The sequence below is a fragment of the Gallinula chloropus genome, assembly GCF_964237585.1.
Source record: "Gallinula chloropus genome assembly, chromosome: 1".
Taxonomy (NCBI): domain Eukaryota; kingdom Metazoa; phylum Chordata; class Aves; order Gruiformes; family Rallidae; genus Gallinula; species Gallinula chloropus.
Window position 1 is genome coordinate 207,394,130 of NC_140085.1, and position 25,417 is coordinate 207,419,546.

Sequence of the window (25,417 nt, forward strand, 5' to 3'; positions counted from 1 at the left end):
AGCCTAACCCTGACTAGTCCACCTCTAGATTGTGATCCCCTGAGCAGCTGAGGAACACCAATAATAAAGAAGGTGGCCACCAGAAAAGACTGACGTGGAAACAGAGGTGGGTGGTAAATTGTAAAAGGACAATTCAAAGGAAGGGTTAAACAAAAAGGAAAGAAGAAATATAACAAAGTGCAGTGAATACCCACATGGCTACATGAGCCTGGAAATCATGCAAATGATTGTATATTGAAAAAGGGCTGGAAAATACATCTCACATCCCTCAGAGAAACTTGAGGAAATGTACCCAAAAAGGAGGACTTAGGAGAAGAACCAGAGTAATGCATTTCCATTGCCACCATTGAAAATAACATCACTGAGTATTACCCAAAGTAAGAGGCATCTATGATTTCATGAGAAACAAACAGTCTTCCCATGGTAGCTGAGCTTTATTCAGTTCCAGCCTTTGTGCTTTCCTACCGTAAACAAGGTGATCATGTATTGTTCTAGAAGTCTCTCAACACTGTCTTAATTAAGCAGCTTCCAAATTATCTCTGTTGTTTATGCTACATTGCTCATAAATCATAACCATGTTCATACTCAGATGCTTCTTGTAGGCTCTAACACACAGTGGTGATCACCTTTGCCTTTTAATGATGACAGACCTATGTCTGAGCCTTTGACATCACTACCTGAAGAAGGTCCTACAACTACACACCTCTTGATGAAAGAGCCACATGATGCTGATTAGATGAATATTTGTCTCATGGCGAGTTCTCAAGCTTTCCTCACACTGAGATGGTGTCATCAGGTGGGCAGGAGGTGGGTATAACCCGTGTGAGAGAAAATCAGAAAAGCTGCAGCAGGGATCATGGAACAGAGGTCCTGGACTAGCACATGCTAGAGCAGAGGAACATCTCTTAGCTTCTGCAGAAAAGTTATCTTGGAAGGAAAAAACCTGATTGTACAGGTGAACAGTCCGAACTTGTTAGCCTGGACAACAGGTGAAAGAGGATGAACTCTTTAACATCCCTTTCTAGCTACGCAACAGACTGTGGCTGAGCTTCCTATGAGCTGGCCTGAGCAGACTGACCTATTTAAACATTCCAACAAAAACTCCTTTGCTACAGCAACAGGGCAGCAATCCAGGCAGGACGCTGACACAGACCCATCAGGCCTAAGAAATGGAGCAAAACCCAGGACCCTGGGCAAGGCGACCCACGTCGCCTATTTACTGCAGTGCACCAGCACAGCCAGGAGCTGGGGGTCAGACTCACAGAATCACAGGGGTTGGAAGGGACCTCCAGAGATCATCGGGTCCAACCCCCCTGACAAAGCAGCTCCCCAGCTCATATTGCACAGACAGGCGTCCAGACGGGTCTGGAATATCTCCAGAAAAGGAGACTCCACCACCTCCCTGGGCAGCCTGTCCCAGGGCTCTGGCACCCTCACTGGGGAAAAGTTCTTCTGCACGTTGGTGTGGAACTTCCTGTGCTCCAACTTGCAGCCATTGCCCCTTGTCCTGTCCCCACAGACCACTGAAAAGGGGCTGGCCATTTCCCCCTGTGTCCTACACTTCAGATATTTATAAACATTGATTGGATCTCCTCTCAGTCTTCTTTTCTCAAGGCTGAACAGCCCCAGCTCACTCAGCCTTTCCCCGTAGGGGAGATGCTCCAGGTCCATTCAAGGAACTCGTTGGCAGGTTACAGGAGAGGAGGCAGCTGGAAATGACTCTTTCTTTCGCTCTGCATGTGCATGGGGACAGGATTGCTAACACAGTGGACACAGCAATGCTCACCAGAGGATACCTCAGCAGCCCCTGTCTGCATGGCTGGCCAGCGAGTTGTGTGGCAGTAGGGCAGGGCTCTCCCGAGGTACCACGGGCAGTTGGGACTGGGCTTTCTGTAAGGGACTTGAAATCCAAAGGTATCTGCAGACACCAGGAGCTCTGCTCATACAGTGTATCAGGACAGTGCTAACATCACCTACCTTACACTTACTGATGATTAAAGAAGATTGCACTAATCCCTGCCTAATGGTTTTCCTTACAACAAACTATTCAGATACTAAGATTAGATTAAAACATAAGCTTAGGTTATTACCTAACAAAATATGTTTTAATGTGTAGCAATATAAATAACACCTGCACCTTTTAATAAAATGTCTATTTTTCTACTTTTCTCTGCAATCACATCCTTATTGCTAACAGCTCATGGTTTGTCCACAACAGGCTAGGCAAGCATGACTCTCTGAGCAACTGGAGCTACGTTCAGACTTTAAATCAGGCTTCTATAATCACCCTTTACTATGCACTGATACAGATTTTGAGGGGGGGGGGGGGAGGAAAGATTTTTTTTTAATTAACATTTCTCCCTAGAAAAGGAAAACCAAAAGCAAATGCAGGCTGTGCTTGAGGCTTAGAGAATGGCACAATGCTGCTTTGTGCTACTCGATCAGCGTCTGCACGATACGATCAGGCGCAGGCACTGCCCATTCGGTTACACAATTCCTGATTGCAACTGCTACCCCGTGGGTTTGAAATGGCACAACTGCATCTTTCCATTACTGCATGGGTTTGAAATGGAGCTGCTGAGGAAGGCCGGAAAATCTGGGGTTGGAGTCGTCAGGTGCTGTGGAATGTGGAAAGCTCCACACTTCTTGGTCTGCTGCCTTGGTGTTACAGCAGCAATTCCAGGAGCTCGTCTTAAACAGCACAGAAATACTTCCTGCATTACTGACAAGGGCTCGGGAGGTAGATTGCACCCCGTTATGCTTTTAAGTAGAGCTTAAAAATACAAGCTCCACAGCAATGCAGCAACAGGGGTGAAGCTGACCAGTTGCTCTGCTGACAAGTGTTGCTGATCCTGCATGCAGGAGTAACACTGCTGCACGCTGGAGTAAAGCTGCTGCATGCTGGAGTAACGCTGCCTGCACCCAGAACTCGCCCGTGCCACATGACACAGCCCAAGTGTTCTCCCAGGAAGCTGCTGGGCTGAAGTGCAAGACAATGGCAAATGATGCCCACTGATGTGGCCAGTTCTAATTAATTAAATGAAATTTTATTTATCAACCTAGTTAATTTATGGGTTTGTGTGGCAAGGTTTTAGTAATGAGGGAGCTACAGGGGTGGTTTCTGTGAGAAGCTGCCAGAAGCTTCCCCCAGATCCAACATAGCTGGCTCCAGGATGGACCCGATGGAAGACATTGGACCAAGTTTTGATGATCTGTATATAAAAATCTGATAGTCCACCAGCATTTGTTCATGCCTTCACTTGCAGCTGGCTCGTGGTCAGAGGCAGCTGAAACCATCCTTGGAGCGTTTCACAGTGTGTATCAGCATATGCTAACCAGGGCTTCAGAGCAAATTCTGGCGGTCAAACATTCAAGGGTGCCCTGTTTTGCCTCACAAGGTCACTTTAGCATCTTCCCCCCCCCCCCCCCCCCAGTTCTTATGAACCTACTGGTATGACAGCATTTAGTATTTAAATAGCTGATTTCTTTACTGAGCTCCCATTTACAGAAGCGAGAGGTGTGCAAGGCACAGCCTGTGCATTATGGCATCACGTGCAGCAGTGGAGGATGCGGGTACTCACCCTGCCCAGTGAGTAATTTGTACGGACGCAGCAGTGAGGAATCAGCCTTTGCTCCTGGTCAGCTCCCAGCACATGCTGTGAGCAATATTTAAGCCTTTGTGAGTACTGAGATATGCAGCTAAACCTTGCCATTTGCATACTGCTTTTGTGTGATTAAATGTCCACAGTCAGCTTAAACCACCAGATTTAATCTCCTGTTTCTCTGATTTCCTTACTATAAAAATCAGTGTTTATCATCATTATTTGTATATGACTATGGGGATGTGGCTTTGGGCAGCCTGGGCTAGTGGAGGGTGTCCCTGCCCATGGCAGGGGATCGGAACTTGATGATCTCTGAGGTCCCTTCCAGCCCAAACCAGACTGTGATTCAACAGCAGTAACTAAAAGCAAAGTAGACAAAACACTAAATATCAAATTGGTAAAACAGAAAAGCATAGCACAATGAAGACAGGGATTTAGAGAAATCTGTAGGTGCAACTTGAAACTAACAATAAAAAATAACAATTATAAATAGGCACCTGTGTAAAAAAGAAACCACAAGATAAATTCTTCCAAAATATCTCATAGTTCACCATAAAATAGCTGCTTGAACATTCAAGCAACTATTACTTCTTCTGCTGACAAACCAAGTAGATATTTGACCGTATCTGCAGCAGTTTTTCAGCTTTGTGGGAGTGCTGGTGTTAATTCCTGAAGAGTTCATAAAATACCAGGTGCAATCTATCACACAAAGTCTATTGGATTTGAGGCAAAAAAGCCATGTGATAAAAGGACTATGACAAACTTGAAGAAAATAATTAAACCAATTAATCCAAGAGAATTGGGATTTGTATCTTACAAGCAGTTGGCCTCTGACAAGTTGCTCCCCAGAAGGGATTCTTCACTGTCCAATTAACAAACCTATTAGCAGTTTGTCAGCTAAATACCCTGGAAAATTAGCGATGAGCTGGTAGGAGAAGCTGGGAAGAACCAAGAGGGAGAAGGAAAAAATTGAAAAGGGAGAGTGAGATAGGGGAACCCTCCCCTCCCAGCAAGCCCTGCTCCTGCCAGCCGCCCCGAGCAGTGGAGATGCTAAGCAAGGTGAATGCCGCTTTTATCCATCCCCAGGAGGGATGGCCCTTAGGGACCAACAACATGGGAGGTTTGGTGGCTCCTTATATTCTATAAGGAATCCTTTCTATGTGCAAAGTTGTGATAATTTCATGATATTATGTTAATCTGCCCAGGAAAAAGCACAGGAAAACCTGCATGCAGATTTATTTACATCCATTCAGAACATCTGAAATTAATTCAATATTTAGATTAAAAAGTTCTCTGAATGTAGGTGATGATTTAGGCTAATCTGTATAGATCCTCTGGAGTTAACTGACTAAAGCCAGAGCAACATTTCTGATACAACACAGGCCAAAATCAAAACGTGGGATCGGGCTAACGCAGGCTGGGAGGGAGCACAGGAGGTCTCTGGTGGAACCTCCTGCTTACAGCAGCTCAGCTCTGAGGCCAGACCAGGCTACCCAGGGCCTGAAAACCTTCAAGGACAGAGACTGCACCACTTCTGTGGAAAATCTGTGCCTCTGCCTGACAGTCCTCATGAGGAAAACCCCATGTCCTTACATCCAGGCTGAAACTCTTTTGTGTTTCAACTTACATCCATTTCTCCACCCCAAATTAGAGTCTGGCTCTGTCTCCTTGATGACCTTCACACAGGCACTGGGGACTGCTGGTACATCCCACCAAAGCCATCTCTGTTCCAGTCTGGACAAGCCCAGCTCACCAGCCTCTCTGCACAAGACCAGTGCTCCAGCCCCACCATCTCAGTGGCCTCCCCTGCCATTTGTCCAATGTCTTTCTTCTCCTGGGAGTCCCAAGCTGGGCACTGGATTCAGTAACGATTGCTGAGTAAAGGGGATTAATTGTGAGCAGCACACAGGTCTCTGGGATGAGAACAGCCCATCTCAAACCTTTAGCTACCTTCTCCTAATGCTTTCCAGTTGTTCTTGCATTTGACAACTAATAATTTTATGTGCTTCAAACCCAATGTCAGTTAAAATACACTGTTTGTCAAGCATCTCCCCTCCCAACTTGTAGTGCTGAACCTGGGTGGGAACTGATGCTCCAAGGTGAGCTGTGCTGTATGCCAGACCCTGTGGAAGAGCTGCTCAGCACACAGAAGTGCTCTGGCACTCTCCAGAGTGTTTTATCCCCCCCCAGAAAGCCATTCCCCTCAGGGCAGGGCCCCACATCTGCAGCAACTGGTTGCCAAGACATGAACTATAGGAGAGTGCACTTGATTTTCTGTCTATTTACTCCCACCAACTTCCACAAATTATCCTAGCAGGGCACTGCTTTCCAAGGACATAGTACCTCTACAGTATCACACTGGAGCACTGAAGTTAATAACTTCCTCATTAAAATATTTTATTCATAAGCAAATAATAAAGATGGAGGCAAATGTTTGAGGAGATGACTGAGTTTTAAAGTATCTCAGGAGAAACAGAAGCAATGCAAGCTAATTAGCTATGACAGTGTCATATGCTCACAGAAACACAGGCGTAATCTTGAAAGTAATTGGAACCTTCTATGGCCTTGTCTGAAAAGCAAAGACACACATAAAACAAGGAAATCAGCCTCTTAACTAATTGACTATTGCTTAATAAGGCATCAGGAGCGAGGACTGACCTCCCCAACTTCACACATCTAAATGCAGGTTGAGCCAGTTGCTGTGGCAATAAGAAGCGATAGAAGAAACCTGATACTTTTAAGCCCATGTTGGGATAAAATAAATCGAGTTTACAAGTTTTCCTTTCTCTCCACTGACTATAAAGGAGCACGGGACAACCTCAGTATTATGCTTCTCACCACACTTCACATCCAGAGGTGTGGTTTTGGACCACCACTTAGGTAAAACAATACAATTTAGCTCTCTCTTACTGTGACTTAAGCAGAAGTAAGTGGCATTGGTACGTTCACGCAAACATTTCTGCTGGTCAGCTCGAAATGACCACTAATTAAGTCTCAGCAACCTATTTGTGTGCTGCACCCTCTGTAAAAAACAAGATCTGAAATGCCCCTGAGCTGAGCATCAGCAAAATGACAGCTTAACACCTCTGCATCTGTGCTGGGACTGAAGCTACATGGCCAGTTAGCACAAATTCAGACAGTCAAGCAGTGTGGGTACAATGCACTTACTATATGCATAACCATACTGCCCTGAGGCTCCAGCTGAGATCAAAGTCCAACTATATTACTGGGTACACACATTCCTAATAACACTTTGCTTCTGTGGACCAAAACATGCCACTCCAGCAACCAAGGACATCCCTGCTTCCTTGTATGTGTAGGAGATGTCCTGTCTCTGCAGGAGAGGCAGCAGTAAAGCATCTAAGCATCTAAGCCATCTTTCCCTCTATGGGGGGCAAAACAGCAGATACCTGGGTTCCCTTCAGTTAAATTCAGTACAGCTAAGTCCCAAAGAAGCATTCTTTGCTTCAGATAATGTACAATATAGATGTGGCAACAGAGTGAACTGGCTTCCCAAGATCACTCAGCCATGGGATAGCCTAGGAGAAAGTCCAGACAGATCCACTACACCATACTGTCTCCCAAACTAGCTATTAAATAAAAACCTCTTATTTCTCATAGACAAGTCTTAAAATGGGGCACATATTCATGTAGCAATGCCAATGGCCAGCATCAAACTTCTGACTTAAGCTGAGGGCAAGGCTGGGCTGGGGGTATCAAGTGCATGATCTTAAAGACCTAGTAGGTCTCTGGTAAGTCTTACAGAACCAGGGGTAGGGGATGAGGGGGAAATTCTGCTCTATTTACTCACACTTGGATAATCACACAGGTACAGAAGTGCCAAAGAGAGGGAAAGGAAGAGTAATTCTTTCCCTTAGGGTATGGAACAGTTACAGAGCTGGGTTGAAGAGACTCTTACTGCTGTCGAGGTCTCAGCTCACCAGCCAGCGAATCTCCCCTTTGCTCAATACAACCTTGTATCTCCAGCCAGTGCTTTACAAATTAACCTCACTGTCACAGTGACTGGTGGCCGAGGGCTGGCTTACTTCAGTGACAAACAGCTGGTGTTTGCCTGTTTCAGATCCCTGCAAAAGCAAATACTGATGAAGCGCCGAGTTCCTAAGCGAGCGGAAAAACGCACCATTTAAAACATGATTGTGCTCCAGCATTGCACAGCATTAACACTGCTAACTCTACCTAATGCTTACACACCTAATGCACATACATAATCATTGGGTACATTTTAACTGAGCTGTTTAATAACTGTTTCCAGTTATTCATGAATTACGTCACGACAAATTTGGACCAACTGTTTCATGGGTCTCTACATCTGTGCAGATCTCTGGCTGCACATTCAGTCTCTCCTCTGCATGGTGAAAAATTTCCACTTTTTATGAAGATCTGCTCTTCATTTGGTATCTCCTGTCGGACAAGGTGCACCTCAGTCACACTTCATTTGTGTTTTCAGTTTGGCAAGACCAGAGAGACAGTCATCTCTCCATTTTCTCCTGGCATCCAGGACTTTTGGAACAACTGGAACTTTTTCAGACATGGCCTGGAACAGAAAATTTAAGATGATTCAGTCTGACATTCCAAATAAAAAGTTTCTCACCAGCATTGTTTTCCTGCCTTCCCTGCATCAGACCAAGTAACCATCCACTCCAACTGTAATTCCATCTATCACAAGCAGTGGGCCACTAATTCTTTATGTGAGTGACTGGAAATGAACTACCTGTACGAGAAGAGAAGTGCTCCCACTTGGAGAAGGTTGGCCTGAATGTGGCAAAGAAGGTGAATAGAGAAAGATCAAAGCATCAATCACCCTCTTCTCCTGGTTTGGCCCACACAGCCACTGTGATAATAACCTTTTATTAAATAGTAAGGAGGCAACCTAGCCATTTATCCACCTCAAAAACATGCTCTAAACCAAATTCCTCTGTGTGTGTGTTTAAAGCTGTGATCTCTCTTCTGGCTCCTAATAAATGTAACATGGGATACCATATTTATTAAAACCATTTTGTCTTAGGAGTGCCAGTTATAATTGAAATGACAAGGTAAGACAAACCTAGAATTATGATTTTTGTCATTTATTGGAATATGGGGGAAAGTACAGAACTATTTGAGGGCACAGAGGTAGAAGTCTGAACAAGTTAGCACATAAAAATGATATTTAAAACAAAACAGAAAAAACCCCACATTTCTGAGTGCACAAAGTTGTCTCAGAAGTGCCATTTAAATCCATCATAGAAAGGACAACAAGAGGTAGCAAGCTCTGGCCAGCTAGTACTTGCAATGGGCTTTCTTTCAAAGAAAAAAAAGCTGTTTTGATAGCTCAGGTAGAGATCACAAGGTCACCTTTGCCAAAATAGCACCTGAGGTCTAAGGTTTAAAAGGCAAGTGTTGAGAAACCAAATAAAACCTGGACATGGTACCAATGACTGGCAGGTTGCAATCACTCCAGAAAAGTCAGGGGAAGGGGCAGAGGAGTAAGATAACAAAAGGTTAATGTTTTACTCTGAAGAGGATTCTTACAAACCCACCTTTGGCATTGAAGACCAAAGATAATGAAGAAACATAGAAACAGGCATTTAAGTGGACCCCAGCTTTCCATAAAGAAACCCAAACTGTTTCACACACTAATAAAAATCTTCTAATTGTAACTCCACAATTATTACTGGTTGCTATTACAAGCAGCCTGTGTTATTCAAGCATAAAAATATCTTCTGCCTTTTTAACATTTAATTAATCTGATGGCCCCTCAAGAACAATTCAACACATAGTTTAGCAAAGTGTTGAAAAAAGGAAACTATGAAAAGGTGGAGTGAAGAAATAATGATACTTCAGTAATTTCTATGATCAGACAAAATAATCTCTATAGTGAGTATAATCAAATTGTGAACTTAGAAATGTCAACAGAGAACCTGGGTCCCAATTAAGCATTGCTTAAACACCCCTTACCTTCCAACATGCAAGGAACCTGCTCCTGTGCTTACCTTAAACTGGTACTTGCACGTTTCAAACTGGAGCTCTAGTTTGCAAAGTACACAAAACCCAGAAAAAGAGCACCCAGAAGAAAACTGCTGCAGGGTTTATGCAGGGTGACAGAGTAAGAGGAAGACACCAGGAGAAAAGTCACATAGGAAAGGAAGTTCAGAGCTGTGCATGTTATGGTAGAGGACACAGGGCAGAAGTGGTAAGAAACAGTGTGGAGGATTTAATGTCAATAACCCACAGCTGTTAGCAGTTGACTCCTCTGCCTAGTAATAATGTTACTCAGCTGCGAAATCACTCTCTCTTGCTGCCTGTCAAAGTCCTTTGAGAAGGGGCTTGCAGGAATTCTGTACTGATCATCTCATTCATGGCACACACACAAGACATACAGACAACAGATACCTCCAAGAGTAGGCTGAAATGGTACACATGTTAAAACAAAAGCTGATGATCTCTGTTATCAGTGTGCTTACATTTATGAACTCCATATTTACCTGATTAATTTTCTGCTCAATTTCTCCTGAAAACTCTGGAACTGGTCCAAAGGTGTTGAGAACATGTCTCATACCTGCACGGTATCTTTCGCAATAATTTGAAATACCTAAAAATAGAGAGTGAAAGATTTGAATTTCAACAGAAAGTCCTACGTGAGTTCAGTACGTCTGTCTGTGCTTCAGCACAGTCTTAAGTCAGAGTCCAAAATGAGGGTGCACTCTTATGCTTAAGTCACTTCATTGTCATCAAGGAAAAATAGATTCTAGCCACCACATTTCCATTACTGTTCACAGAAGCACAGAATGTTAGGAGGTGAAAGGGACCTTGAAAGATCATCTAGTCCAACCCCCCTGCCAGAGCAGGATCACCCAGACCAAATCACACAGGAACACATCCAGGCAGGTTCTGAATTGCCTCCAGAGAAGGAGCCTCCACAACCTCTCTGGGCAGCCTGTCCCAGTGCTCTGTCACCCTCATACTGAAAAAGTTGTTCATGGAAACAATTATTCAGGATGTGCCTTCATTGCAAACCCAATTAATGTTACATACCAACAGGCAATGCTGTGGGAGGGGTGCAGTACACAACCATGGATATACTTGTGCTTTGTTACTTGAGACCAGAAAGCTTCCCTGACTAGTGTCCATGAGGAGAATGCTCTTACCTGTCTTCTCCTCCTGCCTGGTATGTGTCATACCAATTGAAGTGTTCCTGTAGATACTTTTGTTTATTTACCTGGAGTGTAATGAGAGCTGCATGGCTTTGGGAGAAAGGGTGAAAGGCATGGAGACCCAGGTTGCCTCCAGTGAAAGAGGAACAGGTGGACCTTGCAGATCAGTGTCTTGTATTGCAACTGGGTTAACAAAAGGGATTTAGCTTTTAGGACCCTCTGATGGTTGAGCACTGCTAGGGGGAGATGGGATCCACCTGACAAAGTGGAGAAAAAGCATCTTTGCCAACAACCTAGCCAATGTGGTGAGAAAAGCTTTGTTAGGAACATGGGAAAAGTAAAAATACAGCCTGTGGTCAAGCAAGGAAGGGGTGTACAGCTTGAAACAAAAGAATTCAGGGTAAGAGGTACAAGAGAAACCTCAAGAAACCTCAGGGCGGAAAGAGTCTACCTCTAGTGTATGTGAACAAATGCAGCCAACTTGGGAAACAAGCAAGGGAAATAAGAGCTCCACGTGTGATCACACAACACTGTTGGAGCAGCTGAGGTGTGATGGGATGGGTCACACAGCTGGAGTGCTGCAGTGGACAGATTCACACTTCAGGAAAGCTGAGGAAGGGCTGTGCTATTGTTGTAAAGGAGCAACTCAGATGTATGGAGCCACTCTATGAGATGGGTGACTGGCTGGCTGGGTGAGAGCCCGTGGGTCAGCATTGCTGGAGATGCCACTAAAGGACTGCATCCTCCATGGGCAAAAGCAAGTCCATCCTGATGTTCAGGGAAACAAGAAAATGTATCAAGAGATTGGCTTGGATGAGCTCCAGTGCAAAAAAGGCAGCATACAGGAGGTGGAAGCAGCACAGGCTGTAAAGAAGAAAATTCAAAAGACTGCCCAGACATGTAGGGATGCTGTCAGGAAAGCCAAAGCTCAGCTCCAGTTGAGACTTGCAAGGATGTCAAGGGCAAAAAGAAGAGCTTCTACTGTTACATTAGTAACAGAAGGCTGAACAAGCGAAGTGTGGGCCTGTTGCTGAATGGGTGGGTGATTTTGTGACAGGAGAAACAGGTAAAGCAGTGTTTTCTGTGCTTCAGTCTTCATTGACTGGTATCCTATGCCTCTGTGCTTAGAGGCAGGGTTCATGGACAAGAGGAGTGATCAGCAGTAGATGACAAGAACTGCAAGAACTTGGCCCCACCTGAACCCATGGGATGAGACAGACTGTACCCAAGGATATGAGAGAAATGGCCTGTGCCCTTGCAAGGCTTTCTATTGTATTTTAAATATCCTGCCAATGAATGCATCTCATCATTCGAGATCCCCAGATGACTGAAGGCAAATACTGCACCCATCTTCAGAAAAGGTCAAAATCACAGTCCACAGTACTACAGGCCAACCAATCTCACTTCTTTCCCTGAGAAAATCAAAGAGCAAGTCACCTTGAAACAAATTCCTGAGCACAGGAATAAGAAAGTGATTGTGACAATCAGCATGTAGTCACCAAAGTGTACACCATGGTGTAAATTATGTCTGACAGATGTCATTGCCTTCTGTGATAAAATCATTGAATTCGTGGAAAATAGTAAAGTACTACCTCAGCCTTAGAAGGGCATGTGACACTGTCTCCTACAGTATCAAAGTTAGGATATTAAAGTCTGCATGCTTTGACATCTAGATGGACAAAAAGTGGGCTGGATACTCAGGCTCAGATCATAAAATCATAGAATGGTCTGGGTTGGAAGGGACCCAAGGATCATAGAGCTCCAACCCCCCTGCCACAGGTAGGACCACCAACCTCCAGGCATGATCTAGACAAGCTTGCCCAGGGCCCCATCCAATCTGGCTTTGAACACTTCCAGGTAAGGGACATCCATCACCTCTGGGCAGCCTGTTCCAGCACCTTACCATTCTCTCTGTAAAGAACCTCCCCCTGATATCTAATCTAAATCTTCCCTTCTTCAGCTTTAATCCATTCCCCCTTGTCCTGCCAGTGTCTACCCTTTGAAAAAGTTGGTTCCCCTCCTGTTTCTCTGCTCCTTTCAGGTACTGGAAGGCTGCAATGAGGTCCACCCACAACTTTACTCTTCAGGAGCTCTTCTCCCAGTCTGTATCTGTGTCTGGGATTCTTCCATCCCAAGTGCAACACCTGACACTTGGCAGTGTTGAACCTCATTAGGTTCCCCCGGGCCCATCTTTCCAGCCTGCCAAGATCCCTCTGGATGGCTTCCTTTCCTTCTGGGGTGTCGACCACACCACTCAGCTTGGTGTCATCCACAAACTTGCTGAGGGTGCACTCAATTCCATCATCAATGTCATTGATAAAGATATTAAACAGCACTGGTCCCAAGACAGACCCCTGGGGGACACCGCTTGTCACCGGCCTCCACCTGGACATACACCCATTGACCACCACCCTTTGTCTGCGTTCTGTCAACCAGCTTCTTATCCACTGGATGGTCCACCCATCAATTCCACATCTCTCCAATTTAGAGATAAGGATGTGGTAGGGGACCATGTCAAAGGCCTTGCACAAGTCCAGGCAGATGACACTGGTCTCCTTCCCTTTATCCATCGATGCTGTCACTCCATCATAGAAGATAGTAGTGGTCAATGGGTTGTGATCTACTTGAAGGCCAGTAAAAGTGGAGTACCACAGTAATCTATCCTGAGACCTGTACTGCTTAACAGCACTTGCTCATAAAGTTTGTGAATGATACCAAATTGGGTAGGGGTGGGAGATGTGGGATGGACAGACCAGCTGATACATTGGAGGGCAAGGCTGCTCTTAGATGGGCTGGAGGAATGAGCCAATATGAAACCTTAAAAAAATTGAACAAGGACAAATGCAAGATCCTGCACCTCAGAAGGAAGAGCTCCTTGAAACAACACAGGCTTGTGAACCCCAAGAATTCCTGGTCATGGTAGGCAGCAAGCTGAGTGTGAGCCAACAGTGTGCTCCCAGCAAAGAGAGCCAACAGCACCCTGGGCTCTGTTAACAGCACAGCCAGTAAAATGAAGCAATTAACCCCCTTTTCTCAGCATTCGCTGGACTGCATACAGAACACTGCATTCAGTTTGGGCTCCTCCAGTACAAGAAAGACACTGACAAACTGGAGCAACTTCAGCAGACGCTGCTAGAATGGTGAGAGCTGGAATGCTTACCCTGTGAGAGGAGGCTGTTGGAACTGGGCTTGTTCAGCCTGGGGCAGAAATGGCTTTGGGGCAGGGGGGACATCTAACAGCAGCTCCCCAGTGCCTATGGGGAGGTTACTGAGCAGGCAGAGACAGGCTCTTTACAGCTGTTGCATGACAGGAAGAGAGGAGACAATAGGCACAATCTGAAAACAGGTTCAGACTGGATACTCAAGCACTGGCACAGTTTGCCCACACAGGTTGTGCAGTCTCCATCTCAGGGGTTTTCAATACAGAATGAAACCCTGAGCAGCTTGGTGTGACCTCAGAGCTGACACTGATGCGAACATCTTAAAAAACATGTGGTCAGAAAACCTGAGAACCAGCTAACTGGTAACAGTGGGTAAAATGGCAATCAAGCAGACCTTGGCCAAACTAGGGAAAGGTCCAGCTTCCATCAGAAATCCAGCTCCAGTAGAAATCTCAAAAAAATTACAGCTGAGGCACTAGAGAAGAACTGGAATGATCAATGCACCAAGAAGGTGCATTTACCCAGACATACACACCTAGTTGACTTTTCAGTGCTATTAACTACCACATAATCAAGAAAGGATAAGGCAGCTTTTGCCACTGTACATTAGTCAAGAAGCCATAAGCTGCACCACAACAGTAAGTGAGCAATGCATGTCTAGCAGTAAGACAACTGTCAAGCCAACAGGAGTAAGAATGCAATTATCCTGATGAATACCCTAGACCTGGGAAGGGAAGTTCTGGATATGCACTAAAATCTCCCTTTTAACGAGAACCATAGGAACTGAAGAATTTGCATCTTTACCTTTCTTTTTATTACCTAATTATCAAAGCAAAGAGGAGAAGACAAAGGCAAGGAGTGACAATGATCAGCTCTTTAATGGGGACTGAGACTGTACAGACCGAGAAGCGTGAACCTGAACTCCTCATGGTCTTGTCCAACCACAGAATGCAGGAAATGTAAGTGGGGTGGCCTGACTACCACAGAAAATAATGCAGCTCAGGTCAAGCATCACTAAGCAGTCTCTTTCCTGAACAGCTTGTAGACAGTTCCCTGGAATGCAATACTGTGTGGTATCAATACCACAGATGTCACACCTGTCTAACCCTAGATGTTTGAGGTTGAAAGGTGGGTGAAGGAATTGAAACCTCTGATTATTAGCAACTATGAATCATACACTACAACACTTACACTGCTTAACATACTGCTGAACTACAGGTTTTCCAGAAGGCTTCTGAGGTCAGTAAATACAGAGAACACTCTTGTCTCTGGACCAAAGACAGAAGAACTTTCAAAGGACAGATGCTCAAGGAAGCATTAAATTTCCTTTAAGAAATTAGGCTCTGAAGTTGTGATCACTTTCAGATAAGCAATTGAAAGGACAGAGTGAGAGAATGTCCATTGCATCACAGCAACATGGAAAGATTTGAGTATTCAAACATTCTCCAGTATCAGAAGGAAGGAGGCTCTGAGAAGAACAGCAGTCTTGTTAAGTAACTTGAAATAGTATTTAGTGCCAAGAGTGTGCCAATAAGCATTTAGTCAGCCTGTGTTACCTACCCATGGAGCATAAGTGTTCCTAGAACACACTCTGGCGTGTTCTGGCCTTCTCCAACACAAAAAGGGAGGTCAGCTGGTCATACAGGCACATTGGTGCTCTAATTATATGGAAATTCAGTATTTTGCTCAATTTTCTTGATTGACACACAGCCAGAAACCTTCAAATTGCCTAGCAGGCTCTAAAACATCACTGGCAGGAAGTGTGATTCAGGAGGAGAAGCATTACTGCGGGATGTGGAACAGGCTGTGATATGACTAATAAGCAGAGACCATCCTCCTCCCTAAACATTTTGGAAAGGACTGCTGGTTATCAGGATTTACTGACCATACCCTGTCATCAGTATAAATGCTTGCCTGTTAAATCTTAGCTGGGCTCAAGACTTAGGCACCTGAAGCCAACTCAGATCAACCCACAGGGAATATGTTATCCCCACGAGCAATCTTGGGAACCCAAAACAATTCTGGATGAGGCTCATGCACCAACCACAAGTTAACGATATTTACATTTCATAATGCTCATGTGAACTTTTTCTCATAGCTGTGAGGAGTCTGAGCAAAATGCTTGCCCCCACATCATGAAACATCACAGAAAGTTCCCAGATACAGAAGCAGAAATGACTGAGGCTGCAGAGCGCAGAGCTATGCAGACACATGCACACCTTGCTAACTCATAGGTGCTGGCAGCAGCTGTTGATGGCTGGACAACCACAAAATAAAAAATGGCAATTCAGTCAAATATGGCAATTCAAGTAAATCCACATAAGCAACTGGTGGTAGGAGGAATGCTAAGCAGGGCAGTCAGTTACCAGTGATTCTGGTGCTTATGCAGGTGACACAGGTCTATGACACCTAGATCAGTGCTGAAATAGTTTTGGTTTGGTACTTTTCCAAGTGTCACAGAATCACAGAATGTTTTGGGTTGCAAGGAACCTCAGAGATTGAGCAGGTTGCCGAAAGCCCCATCCAACCTGGCTTTGAACACTGTCAGGGGCCTGGAGAACCTCTGGGGAACCTGTTCCATTGCCCCACTACCCTCACAGGGAAGAGTTTCTTCCTGTAGTCAAGTGGAACCTCTCAACAACCTGGTAAGCTTATGTAATAATACCATACATCTAAATAGTTTTGATTCTGGTAAAGTCAGCAGAAGGTAGAAGAGAAGACTGTGTGCCAGAAATCTTTTTCATGATCCTCAACCTGAAGAGATAACATTAGGATCTTGGGAAAGCTGAATGCTTGGACATGGCTGATCCATTTACGTGGTGAACGTGAACTCCTGAGCTGGAGTTGGCCTTCAAAGCTCACTCAGCCAGATAGTCCTGGAAATCAAGCTCCTACTGGCAGCTCACCCACAGCTTGAATGAAACAGAGAATTTCTGGGTGGGTACAACACACTAATTTGACACAGATGTGCCAAATGCAGGTTGGGTAATACAATTCACTCACTGCATGCAATGTATGAATGGAAAAAAAGCCTTATGCAAAGTCAGCACTATAGGAAAAGGTAAAGAAACCTACTACTAGCTTAGAGAAGAGCAGCAGCATTAGTATAGTTGATCTCAACATTGTGGCTGAAATGGCAACATGCAAGCATGTATGCTGCATGCCAAGCAGGGGGTGGACACTGCAAAATCTTTCAAGTCTCAAGTGAAGGAACTGCAAAAATTATAATATAGACATAGTATCACTCAAAGATTTAAAAACCCCCCAAACATTAAAATAGCTAACTCAAGATAGCACTCCCAGTGTGAAATGTCAGTGGAAACTAGAGCAGTCTTTAATCAAGATCAACCCTATGCTGCCAGCTTTAAGGCACTTGAGTAATGGGGAATATTGCTGAAAAAATCACTTTGCTTTTCAACTGCAAACCCAAACCTGGCAAATATTTTACTCCAGGCCTTTAGATTTAGGAGTCCTTTAGTCCAAAGGTCAGGGCTATTGCAAAGGTGGATGAAGAGAGCACTTGACTGAAGAGGGAAAACAAGTATGACAGAATCCTTTTCATTTTAATCCTTGTTATACTGCCCAGGGAGCAGCTTCAACTGGAAGAACTAGCATGTGTAAACAGACAGGGCAGTACATGGGAGCTGGAGAAACAGAAAGATGGTGGCAAATGGGACTGTAAAACTAACCATCATCTCTTCTTGCACCCAGTTGCTGTGCCCAAACTGTGCCCCACTATCTCCATCTGGAAAAGAATGATGTAAGATGCATCTGGGACAGAGAAAGAGGGGAATCAACTCCCAGCAGAGGACCAATGATATCTTCCTCTTGTCTATGTGGTTTGTTGGCTCCTGTCTAAACTTCCACCTTCCTGGCACACTAACCACGTTAATTGTGGAGGGAAGGGGCTGTGGGAGAAGGCAGATGTTGCATCACTGAACACAGAACAGAAATACCTCAAGGGAGGGCACGAGTTCCCTGAATCTTCATTCCACCACATTTACAACTATGGCGGAGAGTGGAAGAAGATGACTAACAAAATACTCAGGATTATAGAGATAAAAAGGGGAATACTCTTTATCTTCCTCCAAAGTCCCAAACCCACTCAGCATGTCTGACTTATGTAGTTACAGGAACACATTATCTCAAGCTAGATGAGGGCATGGATTCAAGGCTCTTCAGCTGCCCATACATGTCTAGGAAATGCAAGTCTCTATACCAACAACACAAGAAGAATAAGCTGCTGCTTATTTAGCTCCAATGAGAGCCCAGGCAGTTTCCAAAATAGCTAACAAACTGTTCCACAAGAATTTGTTCACATAACACTTCAGGTTTGAGGGTCCTTACCTGAAGGACTTTCACTGGTATGGTGCAAACATGGGAATCAGTGAAATGCCCCTGGTTGCAATGATGAACATCCATCACTGATGAAGCAAAAGGGACTCAGGACATATATTTAGCTTAGAAACATGCATAAAATGCTTCACTGCCCTGAGAAGACTTATTCACATGTGAGTTTCAAAAACATAAAGGAGTAGTAGGAAAGAAGAAGGGAAAACATGACAGCATAAAATGTAGTATGTTCATGCATTACAGTATGTTAAGCATCTTTGAGCATTTTAGCTTCTTGTCTGCTAAGCCTCATTCTTTCCTCTTCAGAAGACAGACAACAGGCATGACAGCTGAAGGATGCAAGCAAGCAAACTTGGTAAACCAGTCTGGCAAGGACACTACACATGGGGCAAGACAAGGAAGGTGCGTGGATATTTGTGAGAGAAAACAAGAGACAGGAGCAAGTGTTACTGGCAAGGACAAGGAACACACCAGTCAGGGGACGCCTCACGATACTGTGTATTAGCGTGATGACTCTGAACCTGATGAGCAGCATAATATGACACTGTAATGACTCAAAAAGAGTAGGCAAGATGGTCAAGCCACTGATGTAACATCATCAACCTGAAAAAATGGGGTGGGGTTGATGTTAGGTAAAATCTAGGAAGAGGCTAGACTTGGTAAGACTGAAGAATATGAGTGAGAACAGAGAAGAAGGGACATGTTTCAGGAACACCATGGAGGAATCTGTCCTGGTTAGTTTAAAAAATGTCCCAACCTCTTTATTTTGCTGATAGAGGGATTACATTTCTAGACATTACAGCTCCAAGGAAAACTTTCTAAATGTAATCCTGTCTTCATCAAGGGTGTGTCTGAACACAGATGCCTGCTCTTAGTTAGGGTGTGAATTCATGGGATGCTTGCTACTAGTCTACGTTAATTGCAATAAGAATTCACTTAGATTGTAGTTACATGAATACTTTCAATTACCCTATGACAATGGTAGTGCCAAAAAAAGCTTTATTCTTACTGCCCCCATATTACCACCTCAACAGCACTGCACAAATATTTGTGCAGGAGTGCTGTGAGCTGGGTCAAGGAATTAAACTGAGTAAATACGAACTGCTTCTTTTGTTAGATCAGTTTCAAATCCACGATGAATTCCTCAGTCTGAGCCGCTTGTGACCATACACGCTCTTTCATTAGCATAAGGGATGCAGCAAGATGTGTTCTGATGCATCTATAATTACTTGGGCAGTGAAGCAGTAAGAATTCATGTGGAAAGTCCTTTCTGAAGGTGGAGGGAACCACTTTAGACCTAAGATTCTTTAAAACTGGTGCACAGCAGCCAGTCCACTGAAAACTTCACTCCTTTACTTGCTGCACACAAACTTCTCATACAGAAAAGCCCTGCAGCTGCATAGATACAAGCAGCAGTAGTACTGGAAGGATTATGAACTGCTTCCTTGAACCTGTTGGGAAGTGAATTGAATGTATGCAAACACCTATGAAATAACCGATGGATTCAGAAGAGGTTTTGCAGGAACACTTACTACTGTGATACTTCATCTCAGTAGTACCCTCTTACAAGCAGTCATGAATTTTATCATCCTAAAACAGAGCACGTGGGTTGGGCAGAAACAGAGGCAAACTTCCTTGTCTTAGTTTTTACTACCTTAAGTGAGAGATTTTCACATCATCTGCTTCCTAGCTTGAGATCCAAAGCTTCCAGACTGGGTTAAAGCTTGGTTGGCTCCCTACATGGCAGCATTAAAGCAGCGACCATAGCGATGACAATTATCGCTGCTTTTGAACAAGTCAGTGTGCCTGGCTACAGTAACAGTTAAAAACCATGCTTGGCTACATTTTGCCCAGCCAGACAAGACAAATTTCTTCCTTCCATATAATTCTTCCCATTCTCATGCTTTGTGCTTTTCATACAGCACAATCATTCTGCTCCTATCATCCAAACCCAATTCAGCTGCCAGGTGCTTCTAAGGCAAGCAAGCATTCCTGCTTCTAGTAAGAGAAAGACAGTTCAACCATTCCTGTCTTATCAGGTATTTGCACTTATACTACAGGGATCATAGAGTGGTTTGGGTTGGAAGTGACTTCAAAGATCATCTAGCTCCAATCCTCTACCATGGGCAGGGACACCATCACTAGACCAGGTTGCCCAAAGCCCCATCCAACCTGGCCTTACATACATCCATGCATGGGGCTTCCACAACCTCTCTGGTCAACCTGTGCCAGCGCCTCACCACCCTCATAGTAAAGAACTTCTTCCTACCATCTAACCTAAACCTTCCCTCTTTCAGTTTGAAGCCCTTGCCCCTTGTCACTACATTCCCTGGTGGACAGTCCCTCTCCCACTTTCCTGGAGGACCTCTTTAAGTATTGGTAGACTGTAATTAGGCCTCCCCAGAGCCTTCTCTTCTCCAGGCTGAACAAGCCCAACTCTTGCAGCCTGTCTTCACAGGAGAGGTGCTCCAGCCCACTGATCTTCAGCCCTGATTTCCACACAACTCCTGTAGTCACTTGATCAAATACCAGAGTGTGAGATAGATAGAATATGATCCTGGAACAGCATTTTTATAAATGTAGGAGAGAAAATAGGAACAAAGATCCTTCAAGCTCCCCCTACCCAGCTCTTCTGTTAACATCAGGAATTTAGATCAAGATTAAATTCCAATTATAGCTCACTAAATAAGTAATTGACTTAAGACAATTGTGAAATATATGTGAAGAAATTTGGTGCAGACATGTAAACCACATTATTTGATAGTCTAACCTCTGGTTTTACAGATGATTTTTTGCAAGGGCTTAAAAGGAGCTGGAGCACCTCCCCTACCAAGAGAGGCTGAGGGAGCTGGGCTTGTTCAGCCTGGAGAAGAGAAGGCTGTGGGGGGACCTCATTGCAGCCTTCCCGTACCTGAAGGGAATATACAAACAGGAGGGGAATCGACTTTTTCAAAGGGTAGACAATGGCAGGACAAGGGGGAATGGATTCAAGCTAGAGAAGGGAAGGTTTAGATTAGATATCATGGGTAAGTTCTTTTAGAGAGAGAGTGGTGAGATGCTGGAACAGGCTGCCCAGAGAGGTGGTAGATGCCCCATCCCTGGAGGTGTCTAAGGCCAGGTTGGATGGGGCCCTGGGCAACCTTGTCTAGATCATGCCTGGAGGTTGGTGGCCCTACCTGTGGCAGGGGGGTTGGAGCTCTATGATCCTTGGGGTCTCCCCTCCAACCCAGACCATTCTATGATTCAAGACACGAGATTCAGAAGATACAATTTTACTGAGACTGGATCATTGTCTGTATATTCACAGATAGCCAGGTACATATGCATGAAGGACATTGTGTCTGCCAGCACAATCCCACAGTAAACAAACAGGTAAAATAACTGCTGTTCCTTGTAAAAGACTTAAAGTGATGCTGCCATTTAAAATCCTAAGACGACAGACTAAAAAGACAGAGCTTACTGAAGTTGAAATCAACATGAATTTTATTTACTGAAACCAGCAATCAACATTGCATAACATTATGCAATTTAAATATGCCTTTTTCCCCCCCAAAGGGGGTTTCTTTCCTGTCTGTTGCAATTCAGTTCTCAAATTGCTGTCATTGCTTCAGCTCTTTTTAATGACTTGATGCTGTCATTTTATTCCATGTTTGAGGCTGTTGTGTTGCCTCACTGCTGTATATTCAAAATTCCTAATATTCATGCATGAATTAACTGGTAATCTGAAGCCGCCTGGGTAATAGCTTTTGATAGGACCATTTATGAATATGGAAGAGAGGACATAAGAACTATCATGGTGGAAACCTGGCATTAGCACATAGAAAGCTCATGGGAAAATCTTCTTTCCCCATGGGAAGTGGACACGAAGTAACACCAAAGTTAAAAACCAAATCACTGGAATAATATTCTTTATTTAAAGCCAAGCAAAAGTATCACAACACCCTTCCAAAAAGAAAAAAAAAAAAGAAAAAGAAGCAAAACTCTATTTTCCAGGATCCCACAAGCAACTGTATTTTGCTCACATGGTTACTGCATCCCCACCATCCTTCCTCACTGATTTATGGAAATATCAAAACTCTGGGATAATTAATATCTTATGGCTGTAAAGAAATGCAGGTGCTATGAAGCTGGTGGAGTTGCTAGACAGACTAGTGACCAGGACAGAGGAGCTTTCTTATCTCTAACTCCATTTCCCTCAATTGATTAAAAAAAAATAGACAGTGCAACACATCAGAGCAGGTTGTCCTGGGCAAGCAAGAGTAGGTCCATAATATTCCATATTACGTAAAGTGACACTGGACAACAAAAGAGAAGTTGGCACTCGTATGGAACCATGACCACACATCCTGACATCAGCAATTTTTATTTAAACTATCCCTGATGAGAGCAACAGCCTGAGTCAGCCTGCCAGCACATAAACAGGGGCAGCTCCAGACTCAGAGACAAATGCATCTGCAAGACTGGGAGTGAAACAATACTTATCATTCAAGTTACTGAACAAGCTGACAAGGTGCTTTTGTGTAAGTGGCCCAGTCCACAAACATATTATGTTATTTAAATGTTATATTTAATTGAGAATATTATATAGTGTTAAAATCACTCTACAGGTATATTTTTGTTCTGTATTTTGCAAGTCATCACAAGATTACTCTTCTGTCTCTTGGATTATCTCTCATAATTTTTCTTCTACTCATGTGGAATACTAGAATTCCTAACAGATGAAATTTAGAAGCTGGATAATCCCTGCTCTAGATAAGCAACCTACCAGCATATGTCACCTAAAGTGGTTTGAGATGTGAAATTTCAAAAATGCTTTTGTAACAATGGGAGGTGGTGGATGGTGGGAGGTAGGAAGCTAAAATGGATTATGCTGGAACATCAAATGCCAAAGGGTACACCAGGAGGAGCATCAAAACCAACTGAGATGACTTATATGATTCCATTCATATCAAGTAAACATCGGTTTAGAATTAAGGAGGCTAAAACATGGATTTAAAAAAGATTCATAAGTACGTTTGATCTCCAAAATGGATTTTTTAAAAAAAATATTGACAAAAATTTAATCTTGGTTGTATGATTTAGAAGAGGCAGTTCAGCAACTTACTCTGACAGAAGGCCCTGTGCATGGTTCCTGCAGAGGATGTATGGGAGCTTAGTGGAGTGGTGGGGGCAGGACTGGACAACCCTGGCCTGCAAGACTCCAGGTAGATCACTGTGCTTAAGGCTAGTACTATGTGCATCTGATCTGCTCTATGTAAAGAGTCTATATCATTTATATTGAGTATGTCAAAGATCAATGGAGAGGACTGGAAACTCCTAGACATTAATAGATAAACAGCAGCTAACTTTTAGGAAGGTGCCTCTGCTTAGGATGTTGCTTACCTAACGATGCACAAAATTAAAACATTTTGTGACATTTAATTTACCGAAATACAACCAAGCTCACAAGCTGAAAGACTCTGGTGGAGGATCCACAATTCCATATTCATGTAGCCAATTTCTGCCAAGTCACTACCCAAGTAGATGTAAAATAACACTTCTAATTGTGGACTGAACTTTTACGATCTTGGTTTCTCATTTTTATTTTATTACTGAATTATCAGGCATTACAGCAGTGCCTAAAAGGTTCAGTGATGGGTCAGGGGCCCAAGATCTCAGGGATCAAAGAAAACCAGAATAAAGGCTCAGTCCATAATATAAAAATCTAAGAATTTATTTAGTTCTTGAATTTTTCATGTTTTGTTAAGTTCACTGCTCAAGCTTATGTCACCCTAATCCACAATTTTTATTTCATTTTGCACAATTCACTTTTTATTTAGCTGGGATTCATGCACAGTATTCCAAAAACAGCTAAAAATCTGTCTTGATCACACAAGTCAGATGTTGAACTGTTACTCAACTGCTTTGTCAAGTCAACTTTGTACAGACAGAATCACTGAAAGAAATAATTTTACTTTATTCAGGATTTCAGACAGTCTAAAGCAAGCATGCTTCAGAGATACTTACACTAAGCCTTTGCTACCAATTCTTGAGGGGTGGGGGCAAGAAAAAAGCAAGCTCAACATCAGCAAGTGACTTTCTGTTGACACTGGATTATTAGATGAACTTTTCCAGAATTTTCTTTTCCTGACACTTAGGTAGCCCTGAACTACAGGTACAGCAATGTTTGCAAAGCACTGGGACAAATCTTGGAAAAAATAAACACACAGCTACCATTTCAATGATTAGTCATCTTTCACCTTATCACTTACAACAGGATAGTCATTGTCTGTTTCCTTCTGTACAACCACAAGTTTTAGAAAACTTAGAGATAAGTCATAGCTGGAGCAGTCCTAACTCGGTCTGCTGATCTAACATTTGGAGGGCCATGAAGACGATTAAAGGACTGAAGCATCTCCCTTGTGAGGAAAGGCTGAAAGAACTGGAGCTGTTCAGCCTTGAGAAAAGAAGACTGAGAGGGGATCGGATCAATGTTTATAAACATTTGAAGTGTGGGACGCAGGGGGAAATGGCCAGCCCCTTTTCAGTGGTCTGTGGGGACAGGACAAGGGGCAATGGCTGCAAATTGGAGCACAGGAAGTTCTGCACCAACATGCAGAAAAACTTTTCCCCAGTGAGGGTGCCAGAGCCCTGGGACAGGCTGCCCAGGGGGGTTGTGGAGTCTCCATCTCTGGAGATATTACAGACCCGTCTGGACGCCGATCTGTGTGACCTGTCCTAGGGAACCTGCTTGGCAGGGGGGTAGGACTCAATCATATCTGGATGTCCCTTCCAACCCCTATAGTTCTGTGATTCTGTGATTTCCACAGTCTTGTGCAATACAAATCTTTCCTTCATATTCACAGCATTCGAAACTACCTACCTTCAGCATTGAGATGCATGGTTTCCAGGGGTCCAATAAACGCGTACCGCATTCCCAGTCCATCAGACATCACAAGATCTAGATCAGTAGGAGATATTACTCCTTCCTAAGTAGCAAAAGTAGAACAGGAAAATTTGTGAACGTTTGGATTTAATGCAAAATTACCTGCTTTCTGTATATAACTTTAAAAAATTAAAGTAGTAATAAAAACTAAGGCTAGAAATAGTGGTTATCTTGCAAACAGAAACGACTATTTGCCAGAAACATCTGTTATGCAAGCATTCC

The 25,417-nt window shown here is 43.8% G+C and overlaps 1 protein-coding gene across 1 annotated transcript in view; it reads right to left on the reverse strand.

The window, feature by feature from the left end:
* Positions 1–7,809: 7,809 nt before the first annotated feature.
* CRYL1 (crystallin lambda 1) overlaps positions 7,810–25,417 on the reverse strand; it is a 59,118-nt gene continuing 41,510 nt past the window's right edge. The window contains exons 6-8 of the mRNA XM_084265254.1: positions 25,133–25,238; positions 10,088–10,194; positions 7,810–8,157 (exon numbers count right to left, since the gene is read on the reverse strand). Of these exons, the coding sequence (XP_084121380.1) occupies positions 8,044–8,157; positions 10,088–10,194; positions 25,133–25,238 (327 nt within the window). The 3' untranslated portion in view covers positions 7,810–8,043. The remainder of the gene's footprint in view (positions 8,158–10,087; positions 10,195–25,132; positions 25,239–25,417) is intronic.